Source organism: Bacidia gigantensis (assembly GCF_019456465.1).
Source record: "Bacidia gigantensis strain McMullin 20006 chromosome Unknown contig_255, whole genome shotgun sequence".
NCBI lineage: Eukaryota > Fungi > Ascomycota > Lecanoromycetes > Lecanorales > Ramalinaceae > Bacidia > Bacidia gigantensis.
The window spans coordinates 1,110,554-1,133,018 of NW_025408605.1; the positions used below are offsets into that span (position 1 = coordinate 1,110,554).

Sequence of the window (22,465 nt, forward strand, 5' to 3'; positions counted from 1 at the left end):
GTACGTGCTCCAAGAGTGTAAGATCTTGTGATAGACATTCGTCGCATGTCTGCGGATTTAGCGATGCTTGTTCGCTATCCATTACTGTCCTTTACATCTTTAAATTAGAATGAATGAAAACGTCAATCTACTAGGTAATGCCGTGTTGATTGGCTCTGAAAAGTTCAGCCGATTGAAGTCCAATGGCGATGAGTGGGAGGGATGGCGCCAGAGCGGCCTCGAACGTTTCATTCAAAGTTTCAAAACGGCCCGTGATGGACATCCGTCCCGCCCTCTATTGCCCGCCAAGCCGGCAAATTCAATACGGTAAGGTAAGGTAAGACCGATTGGCTAGGTGTAAGGTAAGATGGTAAGGTACATTACCCTTGAGCTCCCCAAGACGCTGTTGTAAGCGATTCATCACCAATACTCCCTTGATATGCCACTAGCTATCTCTGAGCGCTTGCTATAAACCACTAAGGTCAGGACGGATGGTCTGATTGCCGGGGCTGTTCGTTCTTCCATGCTGTTCATTGCGCCCTTGTGAAACCCAAGGTGAAAGGCGCAATCGTACCAATAGCTTCGCCGAACTCTCAAAATGCTCCTCGGTCAATAACCAAAGAAGGGAATTTGCAGGCAAAATAAAGGATGACTGCAGTTCGCTCGGAACGGTGGGGTCTTTCTTCGGATCTCACTCGTCCCCTCAAACTCGAGCAGTTGCCTCCTGAGACCTTACAGAACGTTATCAACTACGTGAGTGATCCACAGCACCTCATCATGCTCAGCTGACCTAAACTTATAAGGTCGATATTCATGATCTTCTTACTGTACAAACCCTCTCGAAGCGATTCCACTCTTTGGCTAGCAACGAACTATACCGCAGTCTCGACTTCGATATAACCTGCATTGAGACGGAAGATCGGGGCAATGTTTCTTCTAGGGTTGCTGATGCCCTTCAAACAATCAACATAAGCGACTACAATTACGCGCAGCACATCAAGAATTTCCGCCTGGGACACACGATGGCCCGCGGATCATGGATGTCGAGGCCAAGCTATGGAGAGTCTCTACTTCGCCTTCGCACCGTATTCGATTCCAAAACAGATGCGAGCAAGTTATTGAGCACTTCTATCTTGCAGATGATCAGGCAGGCTTCAATCTTGGAGTGCTTTATGTAAGCCATCATGCGTACTGATAGGCGGGTCCGCTAATGCTATCAAGTTGGGATGTACCAGTCGAGTTGAGTGGTCCTGTGTACTCTACGTTGCAAAGGCTGCCAAACCTCCGCCGACTGCACGTGAGGATAGATATCAAATCCACTGACAGCGCCTATTCTCACATGCCGATTCCTGCAGTGCCACCGGGACTACCAGCCCCTTATCCGTCCGATCCCCTGGGGCCACTGCCGAATTATTTACCCCAGACTTATGCTCACAAACGCAAAAAGAGGCCTGGGTCCTCTTTCTGGGCAGGACAGAGGGCATTTTCAGGGTTTAAAACCTTAAATGCCCTAAATATCATTGCACTTTGCAACCTAGACTGTATTCCTGAACTACGGCAGTGTATCAAGGCATGTTCGGCCACGCTGAAAAACCTGACTCTCACGCTTGATCTAGAGTATACTGCAAAGTTGCAAAGATCAGGAAATCCTCCAGCAAATGAGTTGGAGGAGCTTCTCTCTGACACGGAACTCACGGAAGATGAGATCATCTACAGCCCAGCCTCTCCAGCGGCGCATGGTCAACAAGTAATGAGTGAAACTGAGCGTCGCAATCAAAAAATGGCTTTAGACGGCCTGCTCGCAAGCCTGTTCGACCTTGAAATCATTGCTCCAAAGGGGGCTAAATTAGAGAAGACGATGGGCTTGGGCGGTGGCCAATGTTTATTGGAAGAGGAAAAGTCAGCCACAATTACCAAAATGGAGAGCGTTATGCGCTCCTTACGTGAGGACGAACAACCAGGAGGCAAAATCAGTCTATCGGAAAAAGGTCGCTTAGAGAAATACAGAATGATGAAAGAGTTAGCAGAGCTCTACATCTCTAAGCATGCTCCACGGCCTGCCAAATCTTCCAGAGTTGAGGTTAAGAAGACTGCTCCACCTGCAAAGTCGTACAAGCCTCCTAAGCCAAAGGCACCAAAGTACCCAACCCCAATACCTGGATCTGGGAATGTCCTTGATACGTTCGACTTCGAAGAGTTTCTTGATGATGTTGGAGCCTCGATGTCGAGTCCCATGAGCCTCGACTCCGCGAAAGGAGGCTTCAGTACAAAGCCATGGGCAACACCTCAAAATAGCTACCAGCCGCACCCGAATTATCTACCTGAAACACTCCCACCTCCGCCCATAAGTGGAGTGACAAATGCCTCAAGTAATGCGGCTCTTCATTCCTATAAGTGGGGAAAGCTCTTGGATAAAAATAGCCCATTTGGGCCATCACCTTACCTGGAGCCCGACCTCCAGAACACGGCATCTTTTGCTCCCTCGCCATATCTTTCTTCCACAGCCGACAAATCGTTTTCGAAGCAGGCATCAGTAAAGAATAAAACCAAACCAAAGAGTAATGGTATCATTCCCCCGTATTCACACCCCTACCCCAATGGAACGATTAACCCGATTGATCCATTCTCGAGCCCGTTTTATAAGAAAGCTCCCCCTACAAGAGCAAAGGAAATGGCTCGGCCTGGAAGTCTAATGACACCAAAAATTACGCTCACAGCTCTTCCGACTCAGATGACTCCATTAGCTCTCATTGCTCTGATCTGGTTGGGAAAGCACCAATTTTCGTGGCAGAAGAGAGCAAGCCTTTGGATGATGGAATAGATGTTGATATGGAGCACCCCGACGAAGAAGGGCTGGATGCGCTAGAAAATCAGGAAAGTACGTCGGACAGCGAGAACGATGCTGTATTGACACCTCGCAAACGATTCAAAAAGCTGCAAAGTAATGGGTTGTCTGTTGCTGAATCTAGCATGGCAAACGATGGAGATTACATCACTGACGAGAGAACGGATGGCCTGACAGATCTGGATAAGATGCACGAATACGTGCGTACTTCCCACGGTATCCAGCTCGAGGTCGTGCGTTTCCAGTGCGTCCCGCTAAAGGCCTCCATCCTTGGGCGAGCTTTGGATTTGAGAGTCCTGCAACGTATCACTCTTCTAGATACAGGGCCTCAAGACGCTTTTTGGTCTTTGCTTGTGAAGCTTACCAACTCCGACTCTCCAATAGCTTTCAAGAGTATCCATACGGATAACGTGACCTTCCCACTGCTGAAGTATCTCTCGACTTATGCCGGTCTTGAGGAACTCTTTCTTCATGAACGGAGGACCAAGTCAACCGAGAATGATCCAAGAACTGGCGTGGACATCACGAGCATCCGTAAGCAGGCACTCAGACCACATCTGAAAAGTCTGAGACGTGTCATGGCTCGGAACGAGAGGAACGAATCTTGGGATTTTGACCTCAAGACTCTACACGTGCTCGCTATGCAAGCGCAGCAATTAGAGGAGCTGGCGCTCAATCTGAAAAGTCATGTGTATCACAGCTTACTGCAAATACTCCCAGCTTTCCGATCACTCCGTGCTCTGCACCTTATCGTGCTGAGAGCTGGCGACCGAGGCGGCTCGATTCCTTTCGAAAGCCTGTCGTATTCAATTGATATCCTTTCGCAATGTCCCGATCTACGACTGAAGTATATTGCCATAGGAGAACGAGTGACGGACCTTGCCGGCCATGAAAAATTCCGGCTCCAGCTAAAGAACATGATGACCAGCGGTCAAGGAGGGCAGGAGGAGAATCAGTCGAAGAAAAAGGGCAAAGGCAAGGCTGTTGAATCTCTGTCCGTAGAGCCGGATGGGTTGTCAGACCACGAGATGAATGACAAGCTCGCCAAGGTGGAGCATGCACAGAAAAGACTCCGGGTGATTCGGCGATTTGAAGAGGTTGAAAGCGTCCGAATATTCTGGCTGGATTTGCGGAAGGGAAGGATTTGAGTGCGAAATTTGTGTCTTTAAGCTTGAGAGAAAAAGCATCAGGTGAAGTGTGCATTGCTAATTTTGGAGGCATGCGAGCGCGTGCATGGCCTCTGTGTATCCCCGCCATAGGCTTACCGTTGAAGCTCATACATACTAGAATATTACTCCTGATTTGCCTGAACTTGATGTGATCTGCGAGTCTTATCAGTATCCGCTGGTGGTGGAGAATGGATCGTGCCATCTGTGATCCTCTAGTAGGAATGACGGATAGCACCAGTGCAAGGGCGGAACATATGCTAGGTGAGATGAAATAGGCCGTTCATACGCAAGCAGTGATGCTTCTGGGGAATTCCTTGCATGCCGTTACCAGGCTAGTATGGACCTATGATTCCTCCAGAGGAGACTTCTCCCAACGTTCTCAAATCAACTTCATGATTTCTGCGATTGCTGGGAATACTTCCGCCTGATAATTCCATCGCGTGATGACTCACCCTGTACATATCGTAACTTTGCATCTTCTCCGTACCAGTATTTTTCAGGAAAGGAGTGCCAATGTAGTGATGATTGAGGTGGATTATTCGTACCCGAGGGTGTAGAACTAAGGTCGTTAGAACGGCCCTTAGATTAAGCAGGCGTGTTCCTGATGCCTTATTATTCCTTAGTTCTAGAGTAGGGTATTATTACAGCCAGATCCGGTGGAACGTTCATTTAACCTTAAAAACTTTTATGGGATGGCGGGGCGTGGGGCGTTCCAGTAAATTTAGGCGGGCATCATGTCATTTCACTTCTATCATCCATTCTGTTTATTTAATCTTTGTCGCACAGAGCGAGCCCTCCCTTTGCGTGAAATGATGATGTAATGCTGCGAACGAGCTGCGAAATGCATGATGAAACCGCCGGAGTTCATAATTATCGCAAGGTCTGAACAACTCGTGCATCGAGCTCGAGCCAGGCCCTTTGATGAGGCAATAGAAAGCTGACGCAGAGACTTAGGCATGGGGCGAGGCTTGATGCAGCAGATCCGCAATGGCACTTTACTTCTCCCACTCCCTACGACCCACCCCTCACCTATGGTGGATGGAAACAAGCCCAGGCTCTAGGTGCGCGCATAGCAAGCATAATCAACCTTCCAGAAGACCCCTCGACGGACAGGCTTGGCCACAAGAATGGACTCGAGGGTGAAAGTCATCCGATTCACCACACCAGCGAGGCCAAGCGACGACGCCACCGAGTGGTGATCCACAGCTCACCCTTCCTGCGCTGTGTACAGACATCCATTGGCATAGGTGCAGGACTACATCATTGGAACGGGCTCCAAAACAGGGAATCGAAGCATGTACAGCTCAAATCCCATAAGCCCCATTCGGGAAGCCCACACCTTTCTGCCTCTGATCATCCGACTGCTTCGCACCTGACTGCTATCCCCGAACCTGAGGAGATGGGTCGACATAGTATTGGCTCGATAGCAGCCACGGAACCCAAAAACAGTCTGGCTGCGTTGGCCACGTTGAGGCTAGATGCCTTCCTCGGAGAATGGCTTTCGCCCGACTATTTCGAAAACATAACACCTCCACCAGGCTCTAGATTGATGGTCGCAAGCGCAAAAGCTGACTTGCTTCGTCGTGGCGAACCTATCGAGATGGTGCAGCATCAGAATGCTGCTTCCAAAACATCAAACTTCCCAGGGGGTGGCATGGTGATGATGGCGTGCCTGACGGTATGGATGACTTGTCAGATTTGAAGAGCTCGTTGCCAAAACTGGTACGCGCAAATACTCACAGCGTATTCAGTGCAATCGGAACAACCAGTCGGCATGTTACGAGCCGCTCTGATGGCCCAACAGGAGATGGCCTTGGCTATTCCCCTCCAAAGCCATCTTACGCTGTCTCTACTGTTCAACCGATACCTCAAGGCTATGTTGCACATGCACGGGACGCCTGTATGAGAGTAGATTATCAATGGGACAGCATGAGGCCCCCATTAGAATGGGGTTACGGAGGTGAGTACGGCGAGGAATGGAGTGCGATGCACAAGCGCTTCAGGAAGGGTCTGCATGATATGATCTCATGGTATAGAAATAACGACCTGTCTCAACAGCCAGAACAAAATGAAAGCTTGGAGGAGCTACGACACGTGAGGACGAATGTCTCGGAGTCTGACGAAAATGACGAGGATTACACGGTCTTGATCCTCGTCACCCATGGGGCAGGTTGTAATGCTTTGATTGGCGCATTGACTGATCAGCCAGTGCTGATAGACGTGGGCCTCGGGTCGTTGACACTGGCTGTACGAAAGCATGGCGAGCATGACAGTGCTTCAAATTTTGGCTATCGCCCCTCGCCCTTCCCACGAAACAGAAGGTCATCGCTCAAGTTAGGTCTATCGGAAGAGTATGACATCAAGCTCACAGCGTCAACTGACCACACCAGACCGGGAAGTCGATTCCTTGACAACACTTCTCCCAGAGCCAGAAGTCCTACCGCCCCAGTAAGGGAGAAGAGTCCTTACCGCTATGAAAGGCACGTCGGTTCCCCAACGCGTCAGCATGCAAATCGCAGTCCTATCAACGACATGCAAGACAAGAAACCGATTCGACAAAGCGTAGGTTCTTTCGAAGAGGACGGGTCATCCGGCCGTGTCAGAAGAGCAAACACTACTGCCGGCTCGAGTCAAGGTCTTTGGAGTAGGCCAGGCCCTCAAGGATTACCTACCAATTCTTCATCTGACCCCGAGACAATCACACCACCGAAAGACACAGGTGGGTTGAGAGGCGATGCTGGGAGGCCAAAGGTCGGAGACATTACTTCAACAAAGAGTGCCGAGCACCCAAGGCACAATGATCGAGGTAATGTCAAACCATTGCCGCAGCATGGGCTTTGGACATCAGAAGTGAAGAGGAATGGTAATGTGTCGGAGCCGGCAAGGCCAAAGAGAAGGTGGACTGCAAGTCATGCATAAATCTTGAAGAATGACGAGTGAGACGATAGCGGTGTAATTTTGTAGTGTGCGGGATCTCCTCTCATACACAGAAAAGATAGTGAATGAGATTTGGGTCAAGGATTCTCCTTCTGTAGTATGTTTCCATTGAAGATCATTATTTGCGAAGCTCAGCAATGAGGGAAAAGGAGCGATTCAGAAATATCGCTGACCTTTTCGGGGCGTAGAATGAAGCGAGAAATGTTTTATCTCGAAGACTCGAGCCAGGAAACTCCACCCCAGAGCATGGCACATCCTAGCAAAGTCCCGATCCCTAGCATCTGTTGGTTCCAGCTACCTCGAACCTCCACTCTTGCAGCTCCTTCTACCCCTTTCCTGGTTGAGTTCTTTTCAGCAAATTTGCCAGCACCAACGTCGTTCCATATTGGCGGAATCGCATCTTGTCCCTGTAAACCCTCCCTCTCCCTGGCTCTTGCAATGATATCCTTCAACCTCCTCAGATCCTCCTGCCACTCGGTCTCGTTTCCAACCTCCACCCCTTGCACATTACCGAAAAAATCCACCAGCAGCCTTTCTCGCCCCTCTTTCTCATTTCCAGGAAACAAATCCCACCTCACCCCTGGCTTCGAATGGATCTTGCTTTCATCATACGAATCGAACAAATCTCCCATCGTCAACTTACTCGTCGGACCCTCCACTTCCTTCTCAAGAAAATCGAGATTGTAATACGTCCACCGATCAATCACGGCAACACCGACATCATTGTCTGCATGATGCGAGTAGCTCGATTGATCGATCTCCGAACTCCCCGTCGCGATAATATTCGGCGAGTAGAAATGTTTGTATAGCGTATTTGCCTGGCAAGTGTCGATCATGAATAGCATCTCATTGTACCGTCTCTTCTCCCACATCTGCTCGAATGCGTCCGCCAGGTCCCACCCCCTATCTCCTCTGCGTCTTGGAACTTCAGGAACTCGTTCCCTCCGTGGCCAGTCATGTAGACTAAAACATTACTTCCTGCGTCACTGCCTAACCGCTTCCCCCGCGGCACGTCCTCTCCCAGCCGATCCGTTAACAGCCGGATGAAGTTCTCGACCGTGACTTCGTAGCCCCGATAGTCTACCTCAATGTTGTCGCCGTAAAGATCCAGGGCGCGATCAGCGTTGTTGTAGACGGTGCCTGGAAAGACGTTGCGGGGGTTGCACGCCATGTCGTCGGGTAGCATGAGGATGATTTGAGAATCGGGTATGCCGAGGCGTTTAACGCTGCGGTAGAGGGAGAGCACATTGGCGAGGTGGCGGTAGTTGAACCAGAATCGGGAGGTGGAGACTAGGACGGCCCAATTGGATGTGTGTGTTCCAGCATTGGTGGGAGAAGGTACAAATGTGAGGAGGGAGAGGAGGGCGAGAGGAAGCTGGAGGAGAGATGAGAGTCGCATAGCAATGGAGGACTCGGAGACGGTGCTTCTCAGCAAGCGGATGCTATCGGGACGTCATGTCAAATCATAAGAGCGCAGTGTGAAATGCAAGCTCCTACAAAGTCAGAGAGCAATTATGTACGGAGTGCAACGAGAAGGGAGTTGAGGGAGAGTCTGGATTTACAAATCATGAATGCGCGCGAGGCGGAGACGGAGCCTTGGCTTGGCGTGGAATGACGCACGTAAGGCGCGAACTTCGATCAATAAGTTCGATCACCATTTCTACCTTTGTTCTACCGTATCCTTTGAACACTACATATCATTCAAGATGGGTGGAAAACCAAAGACCGAGAATTCAAAGAAAGCTGCTGGCAATGCGAAGGCGAGTACTACGCTCACTCTCTTATCGCATCTCATTGCTGACTTGCAATCTTCTGTAGAAAGCAGAAGCAGCAGCCCAAAAAGCGGTAGCTGATGGCGCCAAGAAAGAAGCAGCAGAAGCCTCACAGTGGTCAAAGGGAGCCAAATCAACCGCGAAGAAGTAATGCTCCCTTCCAACCTAATCTTCCCCAGAAGCTTGAACTCATTCAATGACCACAGGGACGATGCTGAAGCCAAGAAGGCAGAAACCGCTCGCAAGAAAGCTGAGAAAGACGCCCTGCTCGCCGCCGATGAGAAAGAGACTTCTACTGCACGCTCTCAGCCCAAAAATTCCAAGACCGCCACCAAGAAGACCAAAGGCCTCGATCTCTCCAGCCTCGACGACACCCCTAGCACATCTACCTCCAAAGCCACCCCTAGTCTCAACGCGACCGGTATAGAAAACGCGCTGGACGCGCTCAACCTGACATCTGGCAACAACAACGCAGAGAAAGTGGACAGGCATCCCGAGCGGAGGTTCAAAGCAGCGTACGCGGCGTACGAGGCGAGGAGGATGCCGGAGGTGGAGCAGGAGCATCCCGGGCTAAGGAAGAATCAGAGACAGGAGGTTGTGAGGAAGGAGTTTGAGAAGAGTGCGGAGAATCCGTTCAATCAGGCCAATGGGAGATTTGATTCTAGTAAGGACGAGTTGAAGGAGATTAGGGAGCGCGAGAGGGAGAAGGTGGAGAAGAGGTTGGCGGATAAGTGAGTCAACTATGGGCTCGTTTGGTAGGGGTCAATGAAGGATTATTATGTGTATGATGACGAATACGATTCCTCAGCATAGATATAGAAGAAGCAAAAGGTGTGGTCCAGCTGAGAGCAATTGTGTATGGTCGGTGATGATGGCTCATCCGGACTGGATGGATGTGGCGATCCACTGCCTTTTTCCAATAAACAGATAAATGGAACGAGTATTTGCAGCAGATTCAAAAGCATTCCAAATTATATGTACCTTAAGACGCCTGCCAAAGCACCTCTCGCTATGATAGGCCTCCCCTTCACCCATGTGTCGCGCGCTGATGCAAGAAGCTGGCAAGTTGAGAGAAAGTAGCAATATATATAGACTCCAATGTAATGTATACTCAGCGTGAGGGGGCAAGTTCATCCTACCACGACTTTCATGCTCAAGCGCTCCAAGAATCCACTGAGATCCTCCTTTTTCACCTCGACTACGCTGTTCTCAAAGCTATCGATTCGCACCCTGGTGCTGGTCTCGTCAACAACTTCTTGAAAAGCGAGACCGAATCGATTCACGCCGAACTCTGCAAATTCTAGATCGTCATCATCGCTTTCGTCGTCAATTTCATCGTCTTCGTCATCTTCCTCTTCGCTCTCCTCTTCTTCATCTGATCCAGCATCACTGGCCCTCTGCCTCTCAGCTTTCCTTTCACGTCGTTGGCGATCCCTCTCTTCTTTCCGTATTAGTCTCCTCCTCGTCTTTTCCTGTAGCTTGACTCGTCTTTTCGCCCTCGCGACGAAATCGACGACACCTCCTCCACTGTTCGTGCCGACAACAACATAGACTCCTCTCGCCTCATTCAAAGTCGCCATTACCAAGGGTGTGGGTCTACCATGATTTCCTGCCTGGCCCCGGTGATCTTTCTCTTGTTCAGCAATAGCTTCGGCAACCCACAGCGCCAGCTTCGTCAAAGCTCCTGGATGGGTAAATAGTGCGACGTCTGGACCCTCCTTGACCACCGCCATTCGAAAAGCTTTAAGATGTCTGATCTGGCGCTTTTCTATAACCGAAGTTCCTGTTCGAAGTATGGCGCGATGCAAATGCTGAGCGGAAGGCAATGCATGCTTGAGGGCATCGACATCTTCTAGAGCATCGTAGGCTTGCCAAAATCTGCTTACCCATTCTTCTGACTCCAGCGCCCCTGATTGATCGCTTATCTCCGCTCGATCCGCTCGATTCCTTAGATTATTTCGGTGATCCGATCCATTTGTGCTGTTGGAACTTTCGAGGCTATGCTTGCCGATCTCAAGTATGGCGCCCACAATGACACCAACGTCAATCGCACTAAAACAGCCTTTCCAACCCCAGCATTTGACGAAACCCCAGCCCTTCTTCTCTCTGTCCTTTGGAGGGACTAGACCATCCAGACCATAGACAGGGGCGTAAGTCAGGAGTCGCTGCCGCAGGCCACGCTTGAGATCCATGTCCATATGGGTATAGCTTTGCTTACATTGGCTCAGGCTGACGCCCATCTTAGCTAGCAGCTTGTGCAGCCGTTTTCTACCTTGATCATTCCAAATATGTAGCTTAGCACCAAGATAGGGTGAGTGCAACATGCTCTCATACAGAGACCAGTGCCGAATAAGTAGGAAGCGGGGCTCAGGAGAAAGCCGTATGGAATCATCCAGGGGTGATTTTGCTGTAGTTGGTATGACCCCCGAAGCTTCGCCCCGTAGTTGATCCTTATTCTGGTCAGAAAGGTCGGGGGGACATAATCGGTTCACTTCATCTCGTAGTAGACTTCGAATCCTCTCTCCGCGCTCACCGCCCCATCCCGCAGACCCTCCAGCATCAAGTGATGTTGATATGCCGACGCCCGCCATGCTTCGTCCATGCAGCTCCAATGAGCTAACACCTACAATAGCCTGCCAAAGCATGTCTTTATTCTCACGGCCCTTCGCCTCTGCCAAAGAATACATCATGGAGGAGATTGGTTCGGAGTACGAAGAGCCTGTTCCATAGTATTTGCTGATTACTCTATGATATTTCCGTCGTTCTCTGGTGAGACGTCTTATCAAAGCGCGTTGAGGTAGAAGTGTCTGAGGTGCGGAAGAAGGTACCTGGACTGATGGTGAATTTGCCCTTGAGGAGTATTGGGAGCCCGTAGGTTCTTCGATGCCATTTGGTGGGTCGCCTGCATAGAGTGACTGTGAGCCGTCCGAGTTGGTCCGCCGCCTTTGACGCGCTCTCTGGTCTCCCACATCGCTTGCATCGTCTGTACCATTCATCGAAGCCTTTCGTTTCCTCTCGTTAGGCAGGTCAATCTCTACTGAATCTAGAACATTCTCATCTTCTTCCAAATCAGAGTCCCCTGAGAGATATCCATCTTCCTCAAAATGGGGCATTTCTACTATTGCCCAGTAGGCATCCCTTTCTGCTATCATTTGCTGCTCGACGTCCCCATCGTCGTATACAATGATACCCCCTTGTCCAGCCTTGTATCCTGGTAGAATCCTGCCCTTATCTTTCTGCGGCTCGCTCGATATTTCTGTATCGTCTGGAATGCCAGACTCGAGCATATCGTTCGGATCGCCACCAAACACGTTCCCCAGATTCCATGGTCGCCGTGCATCCATAAGCCAGACTTCGACGCCGTCTGCGGGATCTGTACCCTCAATTATCTCGTCCAGGCCGAGGACAGTCGACATATCTACCATTCCGCCAACGCCCAAGCACACTACTAGACCACCTTCCCCTCCATTATGTTTTTTCATTGGCCAGACCATGGTCTCTCCAACACGTTTGAGCTCATCATAGCCAGAAATCGGCCGTATTTTGTAGAGAATGTTGTCATTTCGGAAGAGAGCTATCAGAATATGACATGCACATAGGGCGTCTGGCTCGAGAGCGACAAGCACGAGGACGGGGTCGGACTGCGTATTATAGCGCACCCAGAATTGATCGTAGAGGAGGTCTATATTTTCGCGTGGCAGGTACATTATCGTCAGCAAGTCTTACTTGATCTCTGGAGTCATGTTTCATGGTGACATGTGAAAGATGGTTTGGATAGGAAAGCGCCGTAGTGATAGCAGTGTGATGGCTTTGACGAGCGCTTAATGAACGAAAAGGGCAGACTCGCTATGGTCATCTTGGAAAGAAAAGGAAAATCGTAGTCCTTGTAGGCACAATGTAATATTTACAGAAGCTAGTTCATGGAACGCGCTTTTCGAAGTCGCGAATCTGATGCCAAGACTCTTATCAGATCTAAACCCTGCAGACTACCTTTCGTACCCACTGACCAACGCTTCTGTGGGTAGAGAAATAGAATCACCTGTTCCTACTTGCAGAAATTGGCATCGTCATTTCTCTCTACTTGGACACTTCGTCAGGGCCAAAGAGGTAGTAGTCTGCAGGTGTAGCAACGGATTCAGCACCTGCGCTAGAGCTGGGCTTAACGCGAAGATTTCGCAAGTAAAAGAGTAATTATAGAGCCAATTGGCATACAAGTGGCAGTCACTTGTACTAGTTACCGGCAGCGACAGCAAGTTATCTGTATGAGGAAGCAATATTGAGCCGAAATGCCAAAAAATGAATCTATTTTCCGAAACGGGGAATTGAACCCCGGCCACCCGCGATTGATTCTCTGCACTTGTGAGTGAGAGGCGGGTATCCTAACCACCTATCGAAGATGTTAGCATAGTTTTTATTGCTATTCGAGTTGTAGACGAGCGCTGACTAGACTATTTCGGAGATTTTTATTTTCGGAGCCATGAAGAGTGTTCAATTATTACTATATATATACATTTTGCGGAGCGGGCCGGGAGCTGGCCTTGGCAAAAGAAAAGCGGGAGCTAGGATAAGTCTTGGCAGAGCTAGCTGTTCTTGGCTTGACGCAGAAAGTGTTACAATATTTGGGGCCGTGTGAATTTACCGATGCTGATAATATGCATTGCTTTTCGCTTTAGACAAATTTCTTTCCAAGATCTCATGTACGGGGTGGAAACCCAGCAGGCAGGCATCTTTTCGCAATAAATTCCACTCTCATAAGAAGAGAAGACCCTCTTGACTTTACAGGGCATGAAAGTGTGGCTTTAGCTTTGACGGACCGACGTTGCTATGTATTCGCTTTCTGATTAATGAATATGCGGTACTGTAACACATACAACTAGAATGATTATGATCTTCAGCATGCCTGCTGGAAGATTCGTTCTAGCCTTTGTACTGATGCGTTCGTGGCCCCAATTGCCTAATTGAGGTTCTAGTGAATTACCAAGTCGATTCTCCGATACTTAATTTGTATGCTCGGCCATTAGTATTATGCAAGTCAGGTCTAACATTCGGCCTGTAATGCCTGATTGTACCTGCAGGAAGAGATTATGCTGCGTGACTCGATGGTCCTGCTCTGGCCTGATACCATGCATCGACACGACATGAACAGTCGCCACGTTACTTAAGAAAGACTCTCTTCATTACTTGATTCATCTTCAGCCCCTGAACATAAGGGGTCTACGCGTATTTCAAATGATACTAAACTATGCGATCTATGTTTCTCGGGTTGCCAACAATGCCTATCGTCACCTCTTTGGGTCCGCGAATTCTGGCACCCTATCTAACTGCCATTTGTTCAACTTCCTTAAAATCAAAGTTCTGCTAGCCGTAGTTATAGTTTTTGAAATGGGGTTTTGCGTAAGTAATCTAGGCAAAGCGAATGAAGCGGTGAAGGACGGGTGGTGGGAGGAGGCCTCGTATAATCTCACGTTCAACCGAACTAGGATTGAGGCGGCCTGTGGATCGAAAGATGAACCTTCAAGCTATGCGACCGCGTGCTAGGAACTTTGTTTCCAGCTTTGAAATCAACAATTAGGTCCCAAAAGCACAACACATCAGAGAAGCAAGATATAAAGTACGGTCCTACCCTTCCTTGCAATTTTTGCGAAAATTCGATCAAAGACATTCTTCGATGACCATCAACATGGCTAGCGGAACATGCTTTGTGACGTTCTCCTGCTTCCTCTCGGTCCTCTTCTGCCACCTCGTCGGCTTCTGTGCCAATGCCCATCCATCCCCAGTAACAGCTCCAAGTGCCTACTGCGCCTTTAACAGCCACCCAAATGTTGTGAGTTCAATCACGAATCCAGGATATTCGTCCATATTCACACGTTCATCTCTAGTCTGATCTCGTCGGCACCACCTACCTCGACCACGTCCACTCCGTAAAACTCCCCTCCTCAGGCCGGGTCTATCGATACGCGTACTATGCTCCTAGTCCACAGGCAAATAGACCTACCATTCTCTTTCTGCACGGCTTCCCCTCGAGCTCATTCGACTGGCGCCGCCAATTCACTTATTTCGCTTTGAAGGGCTATGGGGTCCTTGCGCCAGATCTCCTTGGCTACGGCGGCACGGATAAGCCCAGCGATCCGGCTGCGTATGCAATGAAGAGTATGGCGGCTGATGTAGTGGATTTGCTGGATTGTATCAGTGGAGCTGGAAAGGCTGTCATTGTTGCTCATGACTTGTATGTACAGTCTCTTTTTCGGCTGATCTGCTTTCAGGTTGATCAACTGCTCAGAATTGTTCTTGTTAACATGGATAGTGGTTCCGTCTTGCAGTCGCGTGTATGGACCTACTATCCCACACGCTTCGAGAAATATGTGTTTCTGGATATTGGGTACTTTGCCCCAGGGCTATTCCTCGGCGAGGCCGGCGTGATAGCCAATAAGGATACGCTTGGTTACCAGATATTTTTCAACGAGGATCGCTCCGGCTCTGTATTGGACCAGCATGTAAGTTTTCCCTCGTAACTTCATGGTTTTGGGGCCATATGAAGCGATAAGCACTAATTTGGGGCTTCACAACCTGTAGCAAGATTCGATCTGGTCTTTGTTATATACGAGTAATGTCCCCAAGTACTGGCCAAAATATCTTAGTCCGCCTGGCGCAGTAGAAGCCTTCCTCAACAGGAACGGAAGAGTACCCACAGGTAGTTTTGTTTCCATACAGGTGAGTGAGCCCCCAAGTACCCCATATCAGAGCGTTTGCTTTGACGGTCGAGCTGACTAAAGACCATTTTCCCCCCAAACAGGATGAATTAGTCCACAATCGTATCTTCGCAGTCACCAACGGAGGCTACAATCCGTCGCTGAACTGGTACAGGTCTATGTACCGCAATGTGAACCTCGCGGATGAGAATAGTAGAGTCCCTTTTCCTTTCCATTTCTTGTCTTGGCCCGTGTGACCCCGAAATTGTACCTTTCGGCAGACAAGAGATGCACTCGGATGCTGATTGAACACTCTTATAGCTATCCCTAAGTCTGCTGCCAATATCACTAAGCCCGTGCTCTTAGTGACAGCCGCCAATGATACGGTCGGAACTCCTGCCGCAGCAGAAGCTCAAACGCGTCCATACGCACCTGATCTAAACGAGCATCAGGTCGATTCTGGGCACTTTGTGATGTTGGAGAGAGCAGATGAAGTCAATAAGGCTATGAGTGATTTCTTTGAGAAATGAAGGATGTCAGTCAAAGCGGCTTGATGAATCTAAGCGGCAGGTAGGATGTCTTGTTGAATAGTGGTTAGATCAAAGAGGTCTCGGTAATGTTGTGCGGCGCGGATGATTATGAAAAACTTCAAAGTAATGAAACCGTGATAAACAAGTACCTGAAGTGGTTTACATGTTTAAATGTTCTTCTATAGTCAATTTTGTAATTGACAATAGCTCATGCATTCAGAGCCACTTTACAGCCCTCAGCACTAGAAATGACAATCGTAAGCGACTGCTTCTCCTGTCCGGTAGGCTCAGTGGGATGTCCATGGGGAAGGCCAATGTTCGGAAAGGTCTGAAGGATACGAGCAATAGCGCAGGAGGCTTCGGTCAACGCGAAATCCTCTGCGCGATGTCAGCAAAAAGTCCTCGATCTCTAGACTCATTAGCCTACTTCCAAGACAAAGTCTCGGCCCTCCATGAAAGGGCATGAATCCCCAGCCAATGTCAGCCAACTCTCCTGATTCCCACCTTTCAGGCCGGTAAGCCTCAGCATCTTCACCATAGAGCTCCTTTCGCCGATGCATGTGATATGTTGACCATCCGATGCCGGTCCCCTTGCGGACCATTACTGGGTACATGCCATCGGGTCCACCACCCCGAGGAATGACTGTATTTCTACTGGCGATACGGACGTTGACCGGCAATTGGGGGTATAGACGGTTTGCTGCAAACAATGAGGAGAAGGTCTGAGCCACTACATGTTTTGTGTGTGTGTAGCAGAAACTTACTTTCGTTCAACACGCATTTGAGATATTGCATTTTCTGGATATGAGCACGATTCAGTTGTTCCTCGCCACCCATGACCGTGACGACCTCTTCTTGAAGTCGAGCCAAGACAGATGGATGACGAATAAGCAGGAAACTAATTTTAATGTTAGCTTGTCCTTTCCAATGCACTTGGGTCAAGAGACGCTTTGAGGAGAAGAAAGAGAATGCAATGCTCACAACGCCCAAGAAAGCAGACAAGCTGTCGTATCCCTGCCAGCAATTAGAACGTGAATCAGTTGATCGCGGACAAGTGTTGGGTCTTTGTATTCCTCAAAAAGGTCTTTGAGGAATGCGTATTGAGATGTAGCGTCTTCAGAAGCAGAGCTCTGATTGTCCAATGCATGCTTTACGAAGCTATCAGCGTAGTCTTTCACCTTCTCGCACGCACGAGTATATGTCGAGGTTGTGTAAGCCCAGTGAAAATCTGCAAGGCGAATGCGTATTGCTGAGATTCTTGAGGCGTAATCAAAGTTGCTCGCAAAGGATTGATGCTTTACACTTTTATTCTCCTTGATAGGCTGGCCAAAGATCAAAGCAGTTGTAGTAGCGAGGGTAAAGCGGAAGAAATGCGGTTGCAAATCGACAACAGCCTCCGTGCATCCTTTGAGATCACCAATCAGATCTTCAATGTACTCGCCAAAACCCTTGAGATTCCGATACTGCATGCGAGCGAATGGACGACGGAGCATTTCTCGGGAATGCTTCCATCGAGCACCGTCTTGCGTGAAGATGCCTTCTCCCAAGAAAGAGCGAAGGGCATCGCTTCGAGACCCAAGGGTGTAGTCTTGTCCCAGAATCAGTGGTGCGTATGAACGACTTGCAGATGACAAAAACCTTCGAAATTAGTGGCCAAAATGGCTTCCAAATTCTTTGGATCAAACGTCAAGAGACCTGTGTCTCCAAAGAGATGCATCTCTATAGTCGGACCTAGCTCATCGAAGTATGGGGTCTGAAAGGCCAAGAGACGCTGGGTCTTGTTCACGTAGTACTGACGATATAGCAAGTCCAGGGAGAACGGCCATTTGGAGGGAAATATTGCTCGCACTGGTCTGCAGCCATGTCGGGCTGCAAATGCATCATCAGTCTGGCGCCGAAATACATTGCGGATATATCGATAAGTGCCAAAGATGAGGGCAACAATCAAAGATATTGAGTATAAACTCCACTTTAAAGGCTGCCCCACGGCCATCTCCGCCGTCAACCCAAAAGATGGGAAGCCCGCGCAGACGGCGAACCTTCAGATACCATTATTCCATTCCACAGGACTTGTGGGCGGCTGCTTTTTCAATCTTAAGGATCTCTCTCACGACAAGGCTGAAGATTGCAGCCTCTGGAATCTGGTGCTGAAATCCAGATCTGGTGCATCAAGCTGGCGTCAAACTTGGGTGGGGTGTTGGGGGCGAAAAAGACCTGCCATCCTTCCCATCCTATTGATCCTCGGAAGTCAAATTTTAGAAGAACTCACCCCCAGTTCGGATCCACCCCCAGTTCGGATTTTCCCTGAAACTGCGCTGCCAAGCTGAGCAATACGCTAAGAATCCGAACTGGGGGTGGATCCGAACTGGGGGTGAGTTCTTCTAGGGCGATTCGCAACTTGGTCGGTGCTGTCATGCCCACCAGTGCCGGTACATCAAGGGACCAGCTGGACCAGCCGCCAGGCAGGCCCTACCACACTACGTGGGGATCGCACCTATATCTAGCCTCAGCCTTGTTGTTCATAGGCATTAAACGATCGATCAGATGAGCAGTTGAGCCTCAATCCACCTATTCTTGGAATCTTTCTCTTTTCTCCAACCGATTTTTGAAACGCAGATACTATGGCACTCTGCTTTGCAACTGCCATAGACCGACGGGTGTCGCGCTTTGTGTCAGATTTTCCCCAATCTTTTTGATATCCACTTCGAGTTGCTTTGCGTCCCCCCAGTTTCGATGGTCCGCACATAAACTTCGAGACGATAAGTTTCAGAGAATGACGGATCCTTTTTCGATCGCTGCAGCAACCGTCGGAACCATCGATGTAGTGTTCAGGGTGAGCAAATCCATTAAGAAGACGCTTTCGGGTGCGTCAAGCGTCGACCAAGATGTCGCAGACCTACTAGATCAAATTGAAGATCTTCTCGCCGTTAACGCTAACATTAGAGACATTCTCTCAGCCCCTGAACTTCTGTCAACATTATCCACGCCTGTGGAGAATGGCGTTCATCTTGAAGGAATCTGGGTTGATCTAGAGCGTAACACCCAGAAGATTTTAGGAAGATGTGGCCATGTACTGCATAGGCTTGACAATTCGCTCAAGACTGTCAAAGGTTTGGAGCGACCAAATGACAATGTCTCTGTTGAGAAGGGTGCGACGTGGGCGTCGGTAAGTTTTTCACGATATGAGTTTGGGCATCGCTTATTTCGTATTGTAGGAAGAAAGTAAAGCGAGTAAGATTCGCCATGCTGCTTTCAAGCGGGTAAACAGTATTCGTGTGCAGTTGCGCAAGGAATCGAAGGAAAGTGAGTTCCAAGATCTTCGACAACAACTCGCAAACAATCAAAATGGCCTCGGCACCTGCTTGGCTGGATTTAATGTGTAGGTCCTATAATTTGCCGTCATCTGGCGATGCTGACTTTGATCAGACGATTGAACACAAAATCTCACCACTCGATGGATGAAGTAAAGGAGTGTATGGAAAATATCAGGAGCCAGTTGTCCTCGTCAAGGCAAACAGCGAAGCCGATCCCGCAACTTCGAAATCAGTATTTTCAAGCACCCGTGGCCAGTAATATGTTTACAGGCAGGGAAGACATGATCAATGAATTGGGCAACGCCTTTGCCCTGAGCTTCACACCTCTGGACATAGAGGCTTCAGATGGATCTTCAAGCAGCAAGGTACCTGTTTCGCAGAAGCGCTTCATCATTTTTGGCCTTGGCGGATCTGGGAAAACAGAGTTCTGTCGGAGATTTGCGGAGGTGTATCAGCGACGGTGAGTGCTTCTACCAGCTCAGGCTTTTCTAACCATAGCTAATCTCAAGGCTTAGCTTTTGGGGCGTTTTTTGGATCGATGCGAGCTCTGATGACACTGCTAAGCACTCCTTCCAGGAAATCAGCAAAATTGGGGGCGTCGATACGAATATAAATGCCGCTAAAACCTGGCTTTCGGGTATTGAAGATCCATGGCTCTTAGTGATTGATAACGCTGATGACCCAAACATACCCATTCAGGACTATTTTCCGGGCGGGGAAAATGGTTGCGTTTTGGTGACAACTCGCAACCCATTGCTGAAGAAGCACGGGACTGCTGGCGAACGATGCTGTGAACTTGGCCAATTAGAGGATGAGGATGCGGAAATCCTACTTCTGAAGCATGCACAAGAGTCAGAGCCATGGACCTTGGATGTCAGGAGAGATGCTGCACACATCACCGAAGCCCTTGGCTACCTGCCCCTTGCATTAGTGTTTGCTGGCGATTGTATAGCCAAAGGCCTCACGAGTCGAGCCAAATGCGTTGAGTATCTTGATGGCATCTGGGACAGAATCCGAGAAGAGAGTACGGCCTCGGGACAGGATGTGGATGAGACACAGAAGAATGTTCTAGCTCCTTACGATGCCTTCTACCGACATCTTGATAGACAGCCGTTACGAGAAGCTAAGGACGCAATTCAAATACTCAAATTGTTTTCCTTGCTCCACCATGAGAACATTCGTTTCGATTTTTTGATGAAAGCCGCAGAGAATCCGCCATCAGTGGAAGCAAGACTGCGGCAAGACCTTGAAGAACAACAGCGGATCGCCCTTGCTAAGAAAGGAAAAACGATTGAAGAGAAATCGAAACCTTGGCGCCGAGTGATAAGAGACAGATTCATCCAAGCAGTGACATGGTGTACAGACCGTGGCTATCCTGTTCTTCCAGAAGCGCTCAGAAACGGTAGAGTGGATCGTTTCTCCGTTGATCGACTACGCGCAGCCTTAGTCAAGCTTACTAGTATCTCGTTAGTGACACATCGGCGGGTCAGAGACTCGGATGTCTACTCGATGCATCCTTTAGTCCATAAGTGGGTGCGTGAAAGGCCTCAGATGAAGGTCGGAGAACGTGCCGTTTGGTGTCAAGCTGCTGCAAATATGCTGAGCCAATGCATTCCTTTACCTCCTTTTGGAGAGAGTCCCTCGGATATGGAGCTTCGAAGACGTCTACTTCCACATCTTGACGCAGTACAGCGATTTCAAGAAGAAATCAGGCTACTTCTGGCGTCCAACAGGAGAAGACGGGCATTGTCATGGCTCCTGATCGATCAAGCTCCTTCAATGACGAGGCAAAAAGCTTTACAATATGGCAAGTTTAGCCGTGTATATGCTGAATGTGCTCGTCTCCACGATGCCAAGAACCTTCAAGTCCAAGTCAAAGACTATGTGACGGAAATGTTAGGCCTGGAGGACGAAAGAACTGTACTGATATTCCTCGCATTAGCCGGTACCTATGGCGCGATGACTCATACGAACGACGCTGCGGCATTGATGAACCAGGCTTTAAGTACCTGCAAAACGTCGCTGGGTGAAAACCATCCCCGAACTCTTAAAGTCATGGATGAGTTGGGTAAATGTGAAGTGCATCGCGGGAGATACAAGGGTGAGTCGATTTTCTTGCCATGCTCCCAGCCTTCTCAACCGTTGCTATCACTGAGTTGCTCGCTGTTGGAGACATCGGACGGTGCTGACCCTCATGTTCACCCAGAGGCCCTCAAACTCCATGTCGACGCCTTAGCAGGAATGAAGATTGTGTTACCTCTAGACCACACAGATGTCCTTCTTGCCACCGATCACTTAGGTTTGGCGCACCAGCGCTATTTTCGCTTCGACACGGCAAGAGAGCTACACAAAGAAGCTATCGCGGGGTTGACCAGAACGCTTGGTTATAAACATCCGGACACTGTGGCAGCTCGAGAAAATCTAGCAATCACTTACCTAGAAGTAGGTCTGGAGTCTCTAAGTGCAGCTCCCAACTTGGAATCCCTTCGCACAGCTCAAAAATTGGAGCTCGAAATACTTGAAGAACGCCGTCAAAGCTTAGGTAGGGAGCATCATCTCACATTATGGACCATCACCGTCGTCGCTCGCATTGATAGCGCGCTCGGCCGTACGAAAGAAGCTGAAAAAGCCTTGCTTGATGCACTCCCAATCGGCATTCGAAACCTACCCGAAGACCATATGGGATTCATGCTCGGCAAGACACAGCTTGCGCAGATATATGTTCGGCAAGAAAGATATCAGGAAGCTGAGGAGCTGTTTGAAGAGGTTATTGCCAAAACGATGTACAGGAACAGCCAGCGTGAGGAAGGGGAGTCTCCAGATCAGATTATGGCGATGTGGTCTGCGGCCGAATGCTACCAGATTCAGCGAAAATTTGTAAAATCAGACAACGTTCTGAAGGACATCTGGACAGCATTGATTGCCATTGGCGGCACGCAGCATCCTTTTGCCGAGAGGGTGCAGAAAATGATGGCAGCGGTGCAACGAGCTATGAAAGAGGGAGAAGGCCAGCATAAAGAAACAATAGCCCAATAAGACACCTCCTAGGTTGGCGAATCTCGAGAGCAGATGGCCAAGATTCAAGTCCTACCTTTTAAAATCATTACGACAGGATGAGGGTATGTGTATATGACCTGGTTCAGTGTCAGCGACAAAACAAAATGGGACGATCTGATGTTGATAAAATGACGCCACGAGGGTTCTGTAGAACTAGGGAGTATATATAACCT

General features: G+C 49.2%; 9 protein-coding genes and 1 non-coding gene across 10 annotated transcripts; 6 read left to right on the top strand and 4 right to left on the bottom strand.

Annotated features, from left to right (window-relative positions):
* Positions 1-627: 627 nt before the first annotated feature.
* KY384_007070 (uncharacterized protein) lies at positions 628-2,800 on the top strand (the record flags this gene model as incomplete). The annotated part of the gene is made up of 3 exons (XM_044815563.1): positions 628-732; positions 783-1,153; positions 1,252-2,800. 3 exons carry the CDS (start codon positions 628-630, stop codon positions 2,798-2,800), a joined length of 2,025 nt encoding a protein of 674 aa, XP_044667437.1.
* Positions 2,801-2,808: 8 nt separating this feature from the next.
* KY384_007071 (uncharacterized protein) lies at positions 2,809-3,972 on the top strand (the record flags this gene model as incomplete). Its single annotated transcript, XM_044815564.1, has 1 exon — positions 2,809-3,972. One exon carries the CDS (start codon positions 2,809-2,811, stop codon positions 3,970-3,972), a length of 1,164 nt encoding a protein of 387 aa, XP_044667438.1.
* A 1,420-nt stretch (positions 3,973-5,392) lies between these two features.
* KY384_007072 (uncharacterized protein) lies at positions 5,393-6,912 on the top strand (the record flags this gene model as incomplete). Its single annotated transcript, XM_044815565.1, has 2 exons — positions 5,393-5,671; positions 5,827-6,912. 2 exons carry the CDS (start codon positions 5,393-5,395, stop codon positions 6,910-6,912), a joined length of 1,365 nt encoding a protein of 454 aa, XP_044667439.1.
* Positions 6,913-7,136: 224 nt separating this feature from the next.
* Positions 7,137-8,329, bottom strand: GPI8 (glycosylphosphatidylinositol anchor biosynthesis; the record flags this gene model as incomplete). The annotated part of the gene is made up of 2 exons (XM_044815566.1): positions 7,137-7,872; positions 7,926-8,329. The coding sequence occupies 2 exons, from the start codon at positions 8,327-8,329 to the stop codon at positions 7,137-7,139; spliced, it is 1,140 nt and encodes a 379-aa protein (XP_044667440.1).
* Positions 8,330-8,636: 307 nt separating this feature from the next.
* Positions 8,637-9,437, top strand: KY384_007074 (uncharacterized protein; the record flags this gene model as incomplete). Its single annotated transcript, XM_044815567.1, has 2 exons — positions 8,637-8,694; positions 8,818-9,437. 2 exons carry the CDS (start codon positions 8,637-8,639, stop codon positions 9,435-9,437), a joined length of 678 nt encoding a protein of 225 aa, XP_044667441.1.
* A 395-nt stretch (positions 9,438-9,832) lies between these two features.
* KY384_007075 (uncharacterized protein) lies at positions 9,833-12,409 on the bottom strand (the record flags this gene model as incomplete). Its single annotated transcript, XM_044815568.1, has 1 exon — positions 9,833-12,409. One exon carries the CDS (start codon positions 12,407-12,409, stop codon positions 9,833-9,835), a length of 2,577 nt encoding a protein of 858 aa, XP_044667442.1.
* A 598-nt stretch (positions 12,410-13,007) lies between these two features.
* KY384_007076 lies at positions 13,008-13,099 on the bottom strand. Its single transcript has one exon. It is a non-coding gene; the product is annotated as a tRNA-Leu (tRNA).
* Positions 13,100-14,382: 1,283 nt separating this feature from the next.
* KY384_007077 (uncharacterized protein) lies at positions 14,383-15,921 on the top strand (the record flags this gene model as incomplete). The annotated part of the gene is made up of 6 exons (XM_044815569.1): positions 14,383-14,526; positions 14,582-14,928; positions 14,983-15,196; positions 15,276-15,413; positions 15,496-15,604; positions 15,713-15,921. 6 exons carry the CDS (start codon positions 14,383-14,385, stop codon positions 15,919-15,921), a joined length of 1,161 nt encoding a protein of 386 aa, XP_044667443.1.
* A 977-nt stretch (positions 15,922-16,898) lies between these two features.
* KY384_007078 (uncharacterized protein) lies at positions 16,899-17,414 on the bottom strand (the record flags this gene model as incomplete). Its single annotated transcript, XM_044815570.1, has 1 exon — positions 16,899-17,414. One exon carries the CDS (start codon positions 17,412-17,414, stop codon positions 16,899-16,901), a length of 516 nt encoding a protein of 171 aa, XP_044667444.1.
* Positions 17,415-18,694: 1,280 nt separating this feature from the next.
* On the top strand, positions 18,695-22,271 carry KY384_007079 (uncharacterized protein; the record flags this gene model as incomplete). Its single annotated transcript, XM_044815571.1, has 4 exons — positions 18,695-19,087; positions 19,137-19,300; positions 19,348-19,695; positions 19,751-22,271. The coding sequence occupies 4 exons, from the start codon at positions 18,695-18,697 to the stop codon at positions 22,269-22,271; spliced, it is 3,426 nt and encodes a 1,141-aa protein (XP_044667445.1).
* Positions 22,272-22,465: the final 194 nt, after the last annotated feature.